Source organism: Pecten maximus, chromosome 19 (assembly GCF_902652985.1).
Source record: "Pecten maximus chromosome 19, xPecMax1.1, whole genome shotgun sequence".
NCBI classification, from domain to species: domain Eukaryota; kingdom Metazoa; phylum Mollusca; class Bivalvia; order Pectinida; family Pectinidae; genus Pecten; species Pecten maximus.
The window spans coordinates 12,161,934-12,175,493 of record NC_047033.1 but is presented as its reverse complement, the minus strand read 5'-3'; the positions used below and the strand labels follow the sequence as shown (position 1 = coordinate 12,175,493).

The following is a 13,560-nucleotide window of genomic DNA, read 5'->3' as shown; positions in this document are numbered from 1 at the left end:
TCTTTTAATACATGTTGGTATCACTTAATTGTTTAGTTTAATTAAATATTGACCACATTTTGAAATAGAATTATAATTTCAGTTAAATGAAAATGTATCAATTATACATGTGTTTCCCTGCAGGAAAAAAAATTGCACCATTTCTTACAGCAAATACATGTATCTTGTTCTTGAAGGAATAAACCTTACTCAGGTGGGGACCTTCACATTGTATGTCTATCACATAAAAGGATTAATAAATGATATCAATATCTGTGTACAGTTTTTAATCTATTTGTCTTCATTCACAATTATCAGTTCGTGGTGGAGTCCCCATCGCAAGACCAGAACTTTCGTCGCTGACCCCAAGTTCAGCCCATCTTCGCTGGAACCGTGTGTACTTCCCTCCCTATGACCTTCCTGATCGTCCAATCAGCTACCAGGTAGAGGTCCAGGACCTGCCCCACAGACGGTGGCGCCCCCTGGCCCGGGGAATCAGAATGGAGGAATATGAGGTCAAGGACATGGCTCCTGATAAGGACTACATGTTCCGTATCCGGGCAGAAACTCCGGACGGTGATCTCAGTGAGCCAACACCACCCATTCCATATTACAGAAATCATGGTACGTTTCATGTAGATATATTTGGGTTTGACCGTCATAATAGTGATGGGACGATGATCAGATATATAGAGGTTACACAACGAGTGGTTGTTGGATATGGAATTTATTTCACACGAGTAAGTTATTTTTTAAAAGTTACAAAAGACACGAGCTTTAGCGAGTGTTTTTTGCAACTTTTAAAAAATAACTTACTCGTGTGAAATAAATTCCATATCCAACAATTTCGAGTTGTGTGACCTGTTTCTACCACAATAATAGCGGCTTGAATCAAAGGGAAACGTGGCCAAGTATAATTTCGCATATGCAAATAAAGTGTACCGGTGACGTCCGGGACCCGGTGATGTGACGTCATTAGATTATTGATGACGTCAATAACAATTGCAGCTTGGGTCAAAGTTCACCGTGTTAGCCAATCGAAATGCATACAGAGTTTATACCACGTGTGGTATAAACAGATTGTTAATCAACAGCTGTAATGATTAACTGATGGTCTGAGAGTTGAATAACACAGGGTATTGTGGTAGAAAATTGATTACCTAACTGTTATACATCAGCTGATCCGATATGGTAATAGATCATTGTTATATTTATATTTCTCTTTGTTTTAGGAACCTACAAATTTCACAGCATTCCAGTTAAATACATAAATAAAATATTAATTGTTGACACGTTTTAGTCGTAGGCAAATTCTAAATTGTAAGTAGCTTAGGCGTTTTTTAGTTATACTTTTTTTTATGCACAATGTTTTTCTCTTAACACAATGCTAAATTTCCCTTACTGGTCTCAAGCTGCAAATCGATATAGTTGGTGTAATCAACTTTTAGGCCACTTTCAAATTTCAACTGATTAGAGCAATTCCTATATATTAGTGCTAAGTAGTATACACAAACTGCTGTTAGTGCAATTAATCATTAATTCACAGGAAAATATGATTTCTGCTAAAACTTGTATAATTCAGAGTGTTTTATATGTTTCATTATCATCTTAGAACCAAGGGAGCATGAACCACGACGACAAGCTGACCTCACATTACTGAAAGAGGAGTTCTCCGTACCGAACAGATCTTACATTGAACACCTCACGACATACAGTAAGTCGTTCATTCTTGCAAAGAAACCCCTTAAAATTATAAGATTTAGAGTAAACTTTATTTCAAAGAACATTATTATGCAAATTACATAAATAGCTGATTTGAAACAAAATCTTTTTAATTTCTGTTATATTTTTAGTTCCACCAAGATTACCCATTGACAAACCGGAGCTTCGAGAAATTAGTCAGGATACTGTGTCATTGTCATGGAAACCTGCGAAGGTTCCGGAGAAAATACGCAGCTCTTCAAACTTAACATATGTCATTGAATGCCGCACTCCACCGAACTATGAATGGAGGGAGTTGAAGTCAGGGGCTCACGTCGACATCCTTCACCCTGAACAACCTTCACCCTCGCATGGACTACATGTTCCGTGTCCGAGCTCACAATCAGTATGGTTTCAGTGAGGCTAGTCTTCCAATCTCACTTTTCAGGCCAATTGGTAAGAAAATTCAGTCATATTATTCATAACATTAAACAAAAGTGATAAGACCTTTCAGCTTTCTGTAGAAAAAAAAAATATGTGTATTTTGCTTTGTTATTTCTTTATAATAATTCTGCGCTCACTCTTGCACATACATGAATAGGGGCCGTGGTGGCCAAGTGGTTAAGGTGTCCCGACACTTTATCACTGCAATGGCCTTCCACCTTTGGGTCGCTAGTTCGAAACCCATTTTGGGCAGTTGCCAGGTACTGACCGCAGGCCGGTATTTTTTCTTTCCTCCACCTCAAAAATCTGGCACGTCCTTAAATGACCCTTGCTGATGATAGGATGTTAAACAAAATTAACCAATAAACCAAATGCACATACATGTATCCAGTGAAAACGTGATATGTACCTGTATCAATATCAACTGATTAACAGAAAAATTCTGTTCACAGGTGCCTGACTTGTTTTATAATATAATAGCATATAAGAGTACATATAAATGAGATTGATATGTACTCTTATATGTTATTATTTTATAAAAACGAGTGAGGCACCTGTGGTCTGTTCAATATACTGCCAGCATATCGTCAGTGAAATTATGAGTTATAAATCTTAAACCAGGAAAATTGATTATGTTATAAATCTTAATCTAGGAAAATTGATTACCTTGTAACATTCTAGCTATTGTTTGACTTTGGTAGATGGTTTAAATAAGTAAGTTTTAAAAAATGATCATATCTAATGATAATTGTTTTATTTAACCTGTTCATATTAGTACCTGTGTGATTTTGATTTTTAGAACTGGATGATGATGATGTGGAATATGATGACTTTGATGAAGAATACAGAAATACATACAATGACACAGGTAAAATTATAAAAAGTATTTTCGGAGAAACTTTCTTAAAAACACTTTTGGCATGTCCTTTTTGAACATTGACATACATGTAGTTGTAATGTATATGTTTTTATTGCAGGCTCCTGTGTTTATTCTTTAAATTACTGTACATTTCTTGCAAGTTTCACCTATTAAAACAATAAAATACCTTAATTAAGCAGTTTGTATCAATTAGAGTGGGATTTAACACATTCTTACAAAAAGTATTTTTGGGGAAAAAAAACCCAATGAAATCCTGTATGTTGATCCATGGTTGATTCAGAAATTAAATTTATGCTAAAAAGAAAATAATTTTAAAATATCAATATCGGAAAATTTATTTATTAATAGAATTATAAAAATGTGATTTTTATTTCTAGTCCCACGTTCTAGATTGCAGAGACGAACAGGTATATTTCTGTGTAAATTGCTTTTACTAAATCTCACAGTCAACATACATTATGTATCGGCATTTATAATTGTAATAACTGCCGCTATTAATTTTGTGGTAAAATAATCTGCTTTTTACTGCTGCTATATATGTTTGAGAGGAAATTAGTGGTCGCTAAAGCCTGTCACTGGCTTTGTGTTAAGTACGCTTCATCTATGTGGCTATTAAGCTTAAATGAATAAGTTTTATTTTGTGTGACCTTTAATTAATGTCATAATCACTTCGTCTTAAAATATTTCTGCTGCTCTAACACCATATTAGTGCAATGTGTCACCGAAAAAATTCTTTTATCTTAAATATATCAATAACATAAAATGAATATAGAAATCCGAAAATAAGAATCTATCTTTTGCTTGTCTGGTGAGTCCATATTTTTGAATAACATATCATTCACTTTTTTTTTTTTTTAAATATATATTTTACAAGTCATCTGTAACTTTGCAATCATTATATTTAAATTGAATATTAAAACAATATATTGAATTATCTTTAGAAAATGTTTTATTCATAGATCATTGGTGTAAGTCATGCCATACTTTTCCGTAATGTAATCCAAGATGGCAGTGAAATTTTTCCATCTTGCAAAGCGTCTTATTCAGGGATAAGCCCACCCCTCAATTTGCCAATTTTCAGTGCACTAGCCCTCTGGGCTTATCCTGGTAAAATATGGTACCAAAACTGGAAGGGTACACGTCACTTCTGAAAATTTATTATTTTCCATAAATATCCAGACCAATGAAGACGATTCAAGTGGGTCCAAATTTTTCACAAAATAAATTTGCTAAGTGCATTCTGTCACTTGCTGTCAGTATTGTAATGCACTTGCTATACAATATATACAATGTATGTGTTATTGTAAAGCTATTTGTTTGTGTCCTGATTAATTATTCACAACTTTTGACGTCTTGAAAATATCGTAAATATGACAACCACAATCAATAATTTTATTTGAATATTATTGCCCTACAAGTCTGATAAGACCTACTTTGATAAACAAATTTTGTTTATTTCAAAACTACAAATGTATTCACTTATATATTACATCCAGTTGAATTTGACAACAGCATGCTCGAAGACTATTTCCAATTACATCCAGTTGAATTTGACAACAGCATGCTCGAAGACTATTTCCACTCTTCAGAATATCTAAATACTTTACAAGAACAATTTATGTAAATGAATTAAAGTGAAAACAATATGTAACTTAAATAGCTACATTTGTAACCGTCCTTAAAATATCTCTTGATAGAACAATGTTACACAATTCAAAACCTAAGCTACTTGTGACAAACATGATGGAAATCAAAATACAGTGGATTTTCTCTAATCGTAGTAGTGTGGACATGTATCGCAGGAAGTTTGGAGGATAAAGCCTGAATTACAGAGTTTACTGAAGATTATTTGGTTAGAATGGAGAAAGCTTTGAATTTTAGAGAGCGGCTGGCTTAGAGAGATTTCACTGTACACAGTATTTTGTAGTTAACTGTAGTAGAATTCTGACTGTACCCAGGTGAAGATAAATTGTCCCTATGGTAGAGTTGAAGTACTCCAACAATGTTAGAGGATATCATGGTAGAAACTTATGACAGGCGTCGGTTGGCATCAGAACCAAAACATAGCCAGAGACCTTTAGCTAGCGGAAGTATAGTTTACAAACTGTATGTGTGTAGATACTTGTCATCAAATGATTAAAATGATTGATTAGGGAACTGAAGTGTGTACTCAGATACTTCATATTTTTGATACTTAGACGTGTATTAGTACTCTTTATAATTTACCTAATTATATAGTAAACATCTGTGTTTAGTTTATAATGTAAATGTCTCCCCTTCCTTCAGAAGATCTTCTTTCTCTATATCCATTTCGTGCAGTCCCCTCTTCCGTCCTCCTTTTTCCCCTCTCCCTTCTCCCCTCCCCCCACCCCAGCGTCCTGATTCCTAAAAAGTGTTTCTTTGATTTTTCCATCATGTTTCTTCATAATCTTCTCCACCGCCCCATCCTCTTTCCATCGTCCCACTCTCTCCAACACATATGTATTAGTGGCAATGCTTTCTTAGATTTTAGTATATGTGTGTTTTATGTGTACTATTTCAGACGAAGCTCCGATGAAAATCGAAGAAGGTACAGATTTCATACTTTTGTGTGAACTTTAAAACCCTGTGTGTGCGTTTAGCCATTGTACTGTACAATTAATCATCATAATTCAACTTAATTTGACATTTAATATTTCCAGTTTTGATTTTGTCAACTTATCTCTGATTCTGCTTGTGACAATGTGGTTTTCTTTGTTGTTGTTTTAATTGCAAAACAGCCATTCTAGGGATGTCACACATGCATCTAATTTTGAATGTTCATTTATTAATGATTTCAAACAATAGCATTACTCTTTTCTTGAAACAACATAATTTGATTCTTATCCCAGCATTCCACAGAATATCCGTTTCCAATGAATATTCTATACTGTTAAAAATTTTTCAAAAAGTGCTTAAACTTTTTTTTTCAAAATTAATAAAAGCTTTTTATATTTAATTAATTTTAAAATTTCTTGTTCTTATTTTTTTACTGGATGCATTTGTGTCTTGACAATTTTACTTGTTTCATTTAGAATTATCTTTAATATTTTCAACCTTAGACATTAAAACAAGTTGACAGTTATTCTTTCATCGTTATAGATACATTAGATGATTTGATATTGTATTAATTAATGAAATTAGTTAAATTTGTTACTAAAACTTTTGTTGATTTTTACTGAAATGAGACAGATTATAACAAATTATTTTAATCCACAATGTATTGATTGACCATATACTTGACACATGTATCAATTAATTTTAGAGTTTAGATTGCTACTGTGTGAAACATATAATATCAGAAATAGTTTTATATTCTATGATGATATTAGAAAATATATATCACATTATTTATCCTTTCTTCTCCATTAAATTCAACTGTCAAGATTTCATATATACATTGTACACTGTATCTTTCTTTGTAATCATTCTTTTTCAGAGAAGCATTTATATATTTTTTTTATTTGTATTTTTTGTTTATTCATTAATTGTTTTAATACCATTTATATTAATATAAAATCTTTAAAAAGAAAAAAGTTCAGGTCAGTGGCAGATTTCCAATATAATTATACACATTTGTAATAGTGATATCCTTTAAAGGAATTTATGCTCATTGAATTTATTGGATTTGAATTAAGTTTATTTAATTTAATTTATACATGATCCATGCATTTTTGACACATTTTTTCAAACATTAAAACAAAAGTTGTACATATATAAGAATTTATAGAAAAAAAAAACAAAAAAACAACAACAAAAAACAACAACAAAAAACAAAAACAAAAAAAAAAAACAAAAAAAGAATTTGTTAATACATTTGTCTCATTAAATGTGTTCACAATTAATAATATAATGATTAATTACCATAACAATTTTTGATAATGAGACCAAGGATGCTATTAACTTTTCCTATCCTTCAAAATCTGCTATGATGTTGAATAACCAACTTACATCTGCTTTGTTTCATTTCATTGTTTTAAATTAAATTTAAATTGAATATAATTAGCACCATTAATTCATTAACATACTAGTACCTATACAAAACATGAGTAACAATATTCATTCACACTTTTCCTTCCAAATATTTAAAAATTAATGTATAGTATAATTATGTTCAATATGATTTTAATCACTATGATTTAACATTAAGAAATAGTGGGGTCTGTATTAAGTTACATTTATTTAACTAATAGAAATAAATCTGTTTTCTACTTCAACACTTCTCTTTTATCTTGTTTCCTTGCATGGTGTGTATAAAGGTGTTGGTGTATCTTATCTAAAAATTAAACATAATTTTCTTTCAGAATTTTACCAACTTTGAAGTGCTTTAAATTTACATTTTGCTGTTTTAATTAAGTTACCAGCATTGTTTTAATGAAACCACAAAATCAGAATTCATTGATCTCAACTTATCGAGATTTTTTGTTTGTTTTTTTTTGTAAACTGTTTTGAGGATTTTTGTAAAGATAATAATGTTGGGAAAAGTGTCCTTTTTTCTTCTTCAGAAAATTGGATTTATTAGATAATAATAAATAATGAATTTTAGTTTCAACTTGAAGATTTAATGGTAACCATTTTAGTTTTAATTAACCCACAAGCAAATTAACTTTAAAATGAGTTTAAAGTTTTCATAAGAAATTTGATTTCTGTTTTTGTAGCTCCACCGAAGTTGCCAATGGAAACCCCAAGGCTAACTGATCATGGTGAATCTGCCCACCTTAGTTGGTATCCGGCCAGAATTCCAGCATACGCAAAGAAAACTCCGATCACATATATAGTGGAAGTGAAGGAACCACCAGTACAGGGATGGGCAAGAACTGCGAGTGGTATCGTGGATACAAGCTTTATGGTGGAAGGGATCCTACCGAATCGGGACTATCAGTTCCGCATTAGGGCAGAGACTCAGTTTGGTACCAGTGATCCTACACTGTCTGCCGTGCTTGACAGGACCAAAGGTATGTCGCACTTTAGTGCATGAAAGTTAGTTATACATTAGAAAATTTAAAAGTGAGTACACAAGGGAGATAACTCTAGATGAAATTTAATGTTAAAAGAATGAAAAATTGTAACAAAATTTCCATTTTACAAAAAAAATATGATATTACAAAAAACAGGTTATACAAATTACATTTAAATAATAAGATATTACTTTAAAAAAAATTTATTGAATAATACTATAAAATTTGGAATTTTGTCTGGCAGTATGAATTATAACTGATTACCATGTATTTTGAAAATATGCACATACATATTCAAATATTAGCCCAGTATCATTCCTTTATGAAATAATGGAATCAGAAAAATATTATTGAAAAATCTGTGGTTTGCTAGAATTAGTGTTTATAAATTTAACAAGTTTTTTTTTAACCTTTTGAATTAATGATGACAAAGCATGTCATTTTAGGTTTGTAGTGAGTAGATGGAACTATTAACTTAATACTTCTAATTGCATATCATTCACTTGATGCATCCATGCATAAATGTACTGTATCATCAGCATCACCTAGAATATCATTGTAGAACAATATCTGTATCAGTATACATTCTATATAATCATATTCACCTTAATAACACTGTGCATCGATAAGAATCACATAATCACATATATTTAAAACTCACATATTAAATTTTTGGAGGCAAATAAATATATAGTATATTTCGTTTTCAGATTTAAATATTTCCAAGCAAAAACCTTGAATAGATATTATATCATTTTGAAGTCATTTAACCAAAAAAATAAAAAATAAATAAAAATAAATAAATAAATATCAATAAATAAATAGATAAAATAAAAGTGAATCAAATTTTTTCTTATTGGTACGGGGGAATTCTATTCAACTTATATCATTAAATTATTCAAAGTACTGAAAATTTTAAAGTTTCAAAGTACTGAAATGTGTTGAAACCTGCAGAAAAATCTCTAATCTGTAATTGTCAGAGTAGAAATGGAAATTTGATACTGTGAATAGGAAGTAACTTGTAAATAATTGAATAATAGACCACAAATTTACCTGTCAACATTTAATTATTTCAAGGAGTAGATTGTATGCATGAAAATAATTTCAAATGCCTGAAAGTAATCTTATAGACATAGCTTCAATTTCAATATTAAAATTCAGAAGGATGGAGAAATTAAGTTGAAAATTTATGTCTAAAATTCTGCTCAATGATTGCAAGTCTTCATAGATACATTATAATCACAAAACAAATTTTAAACATAAAAAGTACAATACCATATTTGTTTTGAAGAGCCCCCTTCTTAATATTTTTTCGAAGAATTTTTTTTTTGAATACAGCAAGCCCTGTAAGAGTGCACAATTACTATACTTCTACACTAGGGTAAAGGGGGTTTTTTTTGAGGAAAAATACAGTAGGTATGTATAGTGATTTGCCTCCAAAAATATCATCATTATGTATGATTAATTAATAACTTACATTGTAGAATTAGAATATATAAACATGTAACAGGTGACAAGGGATTTTGAGATGATAGAGTGACAGAGATTTATTGTTCAGAGTTACTTGACATTTCAGCTCAAATCCAGGATTCTATAGAGGATGAGGATGATTTGGAAGATTACAAACCACGGAAAAATCCTTTAGTTAAAAGTCAACGTTCTTCCGATCCGTCATCTCCTTTGTCTCCTGTTAATGATTTCAGACCAAGGAAAAGATTGTCCAACTATGCCTCGCGTCTTGATGCTTCGCATGTAGACAATTTGTCTGATGAGGAGGACGTGTTTGCTCCAAAAGCAAGGCAGTCATCGAAGTATTCATCGTCATCACGATCCTATAATGAACGACAGTCTTTGAGGTCGACTACATCTATTGATGAAGATTTGTACAGCCGGCCTCAGAAAAGACCATCAAAACCTGCTGCACAAAATGACAATTTGTTATCTGATGAAGAAGAGGAATTGCCATCAAAATCTAGATTTTCTAAATATTCTTCTCGCAATAAAAAATCAACACAACTGAAAGATTATTCTTTAGATGAAGAAGATTATTCAACGAGTTCCAAGTATTCTAAATATTCCTCGCGTAGTAAGAAATCTTCCCTTCACAGCTAATTATTCATCTGAGGAAGAGGATTACTTACCAAGGTCAAGGTCATCCAAATACACACAACCAAAGAGATATTCCTTCGAGGATGACCTTTCCGATGAAGAAGATTATCAACCAAAACCAAGATCGAAACACATGCTGAAGAAGAAATACACATTGGATGAGGACTTCTCTGAAGAGGAATATGAACCTTTCAGGCCAAGATATTCATCCCGCAGCAAAAGGGACAATTCTGATTTCTATGACGATGAGCCTTATAGCAGTAGGTATAAGTCTCGTAACTACCGCTCATCTTTGAATGACGATTCATACGAATCTGTTATAAGATCTAAATTTCGATCACGACGACATACAACAGATCTATCACCATTGTCAATGGAGGCAGCAGAGCTACGTTCACGCCGTCACCATGACGATATGCCATTATCCGCCGAAACAATGTCACATGGTTTGTGGACAAGAACAAGTCCTCCAAGGACTTTAGATCTTCCATTCACTAGGGAATTCTTGGAAATCCTGAAGGGATCCTACGACAAAAAGGATAAAAAACCATCAACATATTCCCCGGATGCACCCTCATCCTACAAACCAGCCGAAAAATCGTCTCAAAGGCTGCAGGAATCATCATCCACTCTCCCCAAGGGTATTATTACTTGTAGCTCCGTCTTCTTGTTTTGGCTCAGAGTGACAATGTTTGGAGCTTTGTTTTGCCAGGTGCTCTTGAATGAGGATTTTTTTTGTGTTTATCCAAATCCATTTTTTAACCAATGTCAACTTGTACGAAGTAATATATCTGTTGTATTTTCAAATTTTCTCCATTTTAGCCTTTATATTCTCTCCTGAATATATATCAAACCCTTATACCCATGTATCTCTCTCATTCTCAACTGATCTTGATTTAAATCTGTTTTCTCCGACCAATATAATACCACTCTCCTTCTCATCTGAATTGTAATCCAACAATATTAATGGTATTTAATGCATATAAATTTGACCACTTAATTCACAGAAGTTCTATTAAATGTAATTTAAGTTATAATTGTATATTCATATACACATATCAAATACACTTTTTAATATGACAAGCCATTCTGGATATAGCAATATTTAAATTAAGCTATGATTGATGAAATAATCATATGCCATTGTTTAATTTATCCTTAATTGGTCCAATTACCAAGATTCTTTAATATTAAACTGTAGGTTTTAAGGTAGTGGTCATTCTAATGTTTGATTATAATTCTAAAATGTGATTTCGAATGAATTAAATGACAGACCCATTCACTTTATTGTAATGTACATTTATACAATCAAGACTGCCTTATTAACCACCTGAAATATGCGACTCCTTCTCATATGTGACCATATTTTCCCTCCCAATGTCATTTACTATAATACTAGTTACCTGAACCTGGATTAAGAGACCACCTGTCGTATATGTGACCTGCATTTTTGCCTCACTTAAAAATTTTGACAGTTAATTAAAGGTTTGACTGCAGTCCTGATGATATTGATTCTCAGTCCAAGCTAGCTGTACACTTTATGCACGAGTTTGACTTTAAATTTTCTCTCCATTGTTGATATGTACAGTATCGGGATAAATTTTGCAGTATTTTGTTAAAAAATGTTTATTTTACAATTGAATAGTTTATCGATAATGCATGTCTAACAAATGCATGTTCTATCTACAATACAATAAGTTTTATTGCATCAAAGCTTTAGCTATTTAAATTTTAATATACCTGTAGAAGGTATATCTAGCTTAAACTTGTTCTAAAGATTACAATTATTACTTCCAATTAGGGCACCATTGCTGATATATTTAATTAATACACTTCTGACCTTCATTATATTTATATGAATATTTTGCTGGTGCATTGACTGCTACCATTTGAGCCATACGCTGAATAATTTAGCTATGCAAATTTCTGCACTTGTATTACTGTTGATGAAGGAAAATATTTTGAAAGCATTTTCTGTTATTATAGAATTTTTTAAAATTATTTAAAAGAAAACAATGGAAAAAAACATGCATTATATGATGCATATGCTGATGACTAGATAAAGCATACAATGATGTACTATTTTATCTACCTGTGATCAGATTAGTTCATTGTAATACTTTGCTTGGTGTCTGTAAAGCACTTGAAATAGTACGTGTTACCATATGTATATAGTATATTATATACATTAAGAGGATTCTAACTAAACTCACAACACTTTGCATGGCTTAACTTCTACAGTAATTTTGCATTATCAAAACTTAATCTTAACTTTCACTGAATTTTGTGTACATGTACATCTTAATTTGAATTTTATAAAAATCAATATTGCACTTTTTTCGTTTATGTTCAGAAAAATCTCGACTCTCAAGTCGTGACAAGCGTCGGAACGATCCAGATGATCTTCCCCAGGCAGTGTATCTGGACTCGGTATTAACAGGAGGTAAGGTTTTTGTGTTCTTTCTAAACGCCTTTGTCCTTCCTATAATTTCCCCCCTTGACAATGCCTCAATTTCGGCTTTAGTTGTTCTATGCCCTGACCGAGACATGTCCAGCTAGAGACTTCAAAAATGGTAGTTCTGCTGTCAGCAATTTGTGAACGGCTGGTTTGCCTGTTGTCAGTATAATGTGATCAGGTGTCCAGATGAATGTCTTCAGCAGCATGCTTCTATGAGGTACATGTACACTGTAGTTTTATGAAGTCGGTGTCAGTTTCACACTATAACAAGGAGACAAACACACACATACAGCAGCCTCCTAAAACACACCATGCATCTCGCACCCAGGGAAGGTCATACCTTCTTAAATTACCATAGATTTACGTAGGACTTTATACCAAACCAAACCAAACCCATCATTTACCTATTTCTTTAATAATGCTTTTAGTGAAAAATCATTTAGGAATAAAAGGAACAGTTAGCATTGTAGTAAATTGAGATGAACCGTGTTACTTTCTCAGATCCTTATGTAAATATGAAAACATCACAAGGCTAGAAATTGTTTGTTGGCTGATTTGTTTAATGACACAGTCTATTAGGGATAATATTTGTCGAATTTCCAACCCTCTTTTGATACTCTAACCATCATTTATGTGAGGGGGAAATCTGAATATACAAAAGTGATTTAGCTATGAAAATTTTCCCCACTGCTTATCATTTTGTGATATATGTGGTATTTAATTAGGTGCAAAAGAACAATTAATGAAAATATAACCCCAATGTATATAATCCAACTTACAGAATTGCTGAATTAAACATTTGTGGCAATAACCACGTTTACAGTAGGAGTAAGACTCCCAATTTGGGACCCTAATTCATTTAGACAAAATGTTAATTATCAGAATTTGTTCTTTCTTAGTAATTTAAGAAACCAAATTAATCTATAGATTTTGAAGAAAGAACAACTTCCAATATGTTGTTTTAAAGTACATTTTTATTAGTTTGTCTGCTAGCTGGCCAGAGGTTAATAATA

The 13,560-nt window shown here is 32.0% G+C and overlaps 1 protein-coding gene across 1 annotated transcript in view; it reads left to right on the top strand.

The window, feature by feature from the left end:
• Positions 1 to 587: 587 nt before the first annotated feature.
• Positions 588 to 13,560, top strand: part of LOC117317411 (obscurin-like) — a 42,153-nt gene continuing 29,180 nt past the window's right edge. Inside the window, 10 exon segments of the mRNA XM_033872222.1 lie at positions 588 to 603; positions 1,592 to 1,693; positions 1,833 to 2,136; positions 2,924 to 2,992; positions 3,382 to 3,411; positions 5,547 to 5,573; positions 7,681 to 7,977; positions 9,557 to 10,080; positions 10,082 to 10,730; positions 12,443 to 12,532. Coding sequence (XP_033728113.1) covers positions 2,052 to 2,136; positions 2,924 to 2,992; positions 3,382 to 3,411; positions 5,547 to 5,573; positions 7,681 to 7,977; positions 9,557 to 10,080; positions 10,082 to 10,730; positions 12,443 to 12,532 — 1,771 coding nt within the window. The 5' untranslated portion in view covers positions 588 to 603; positions 1,592 to 1,693; positions 1,833 to 2,051.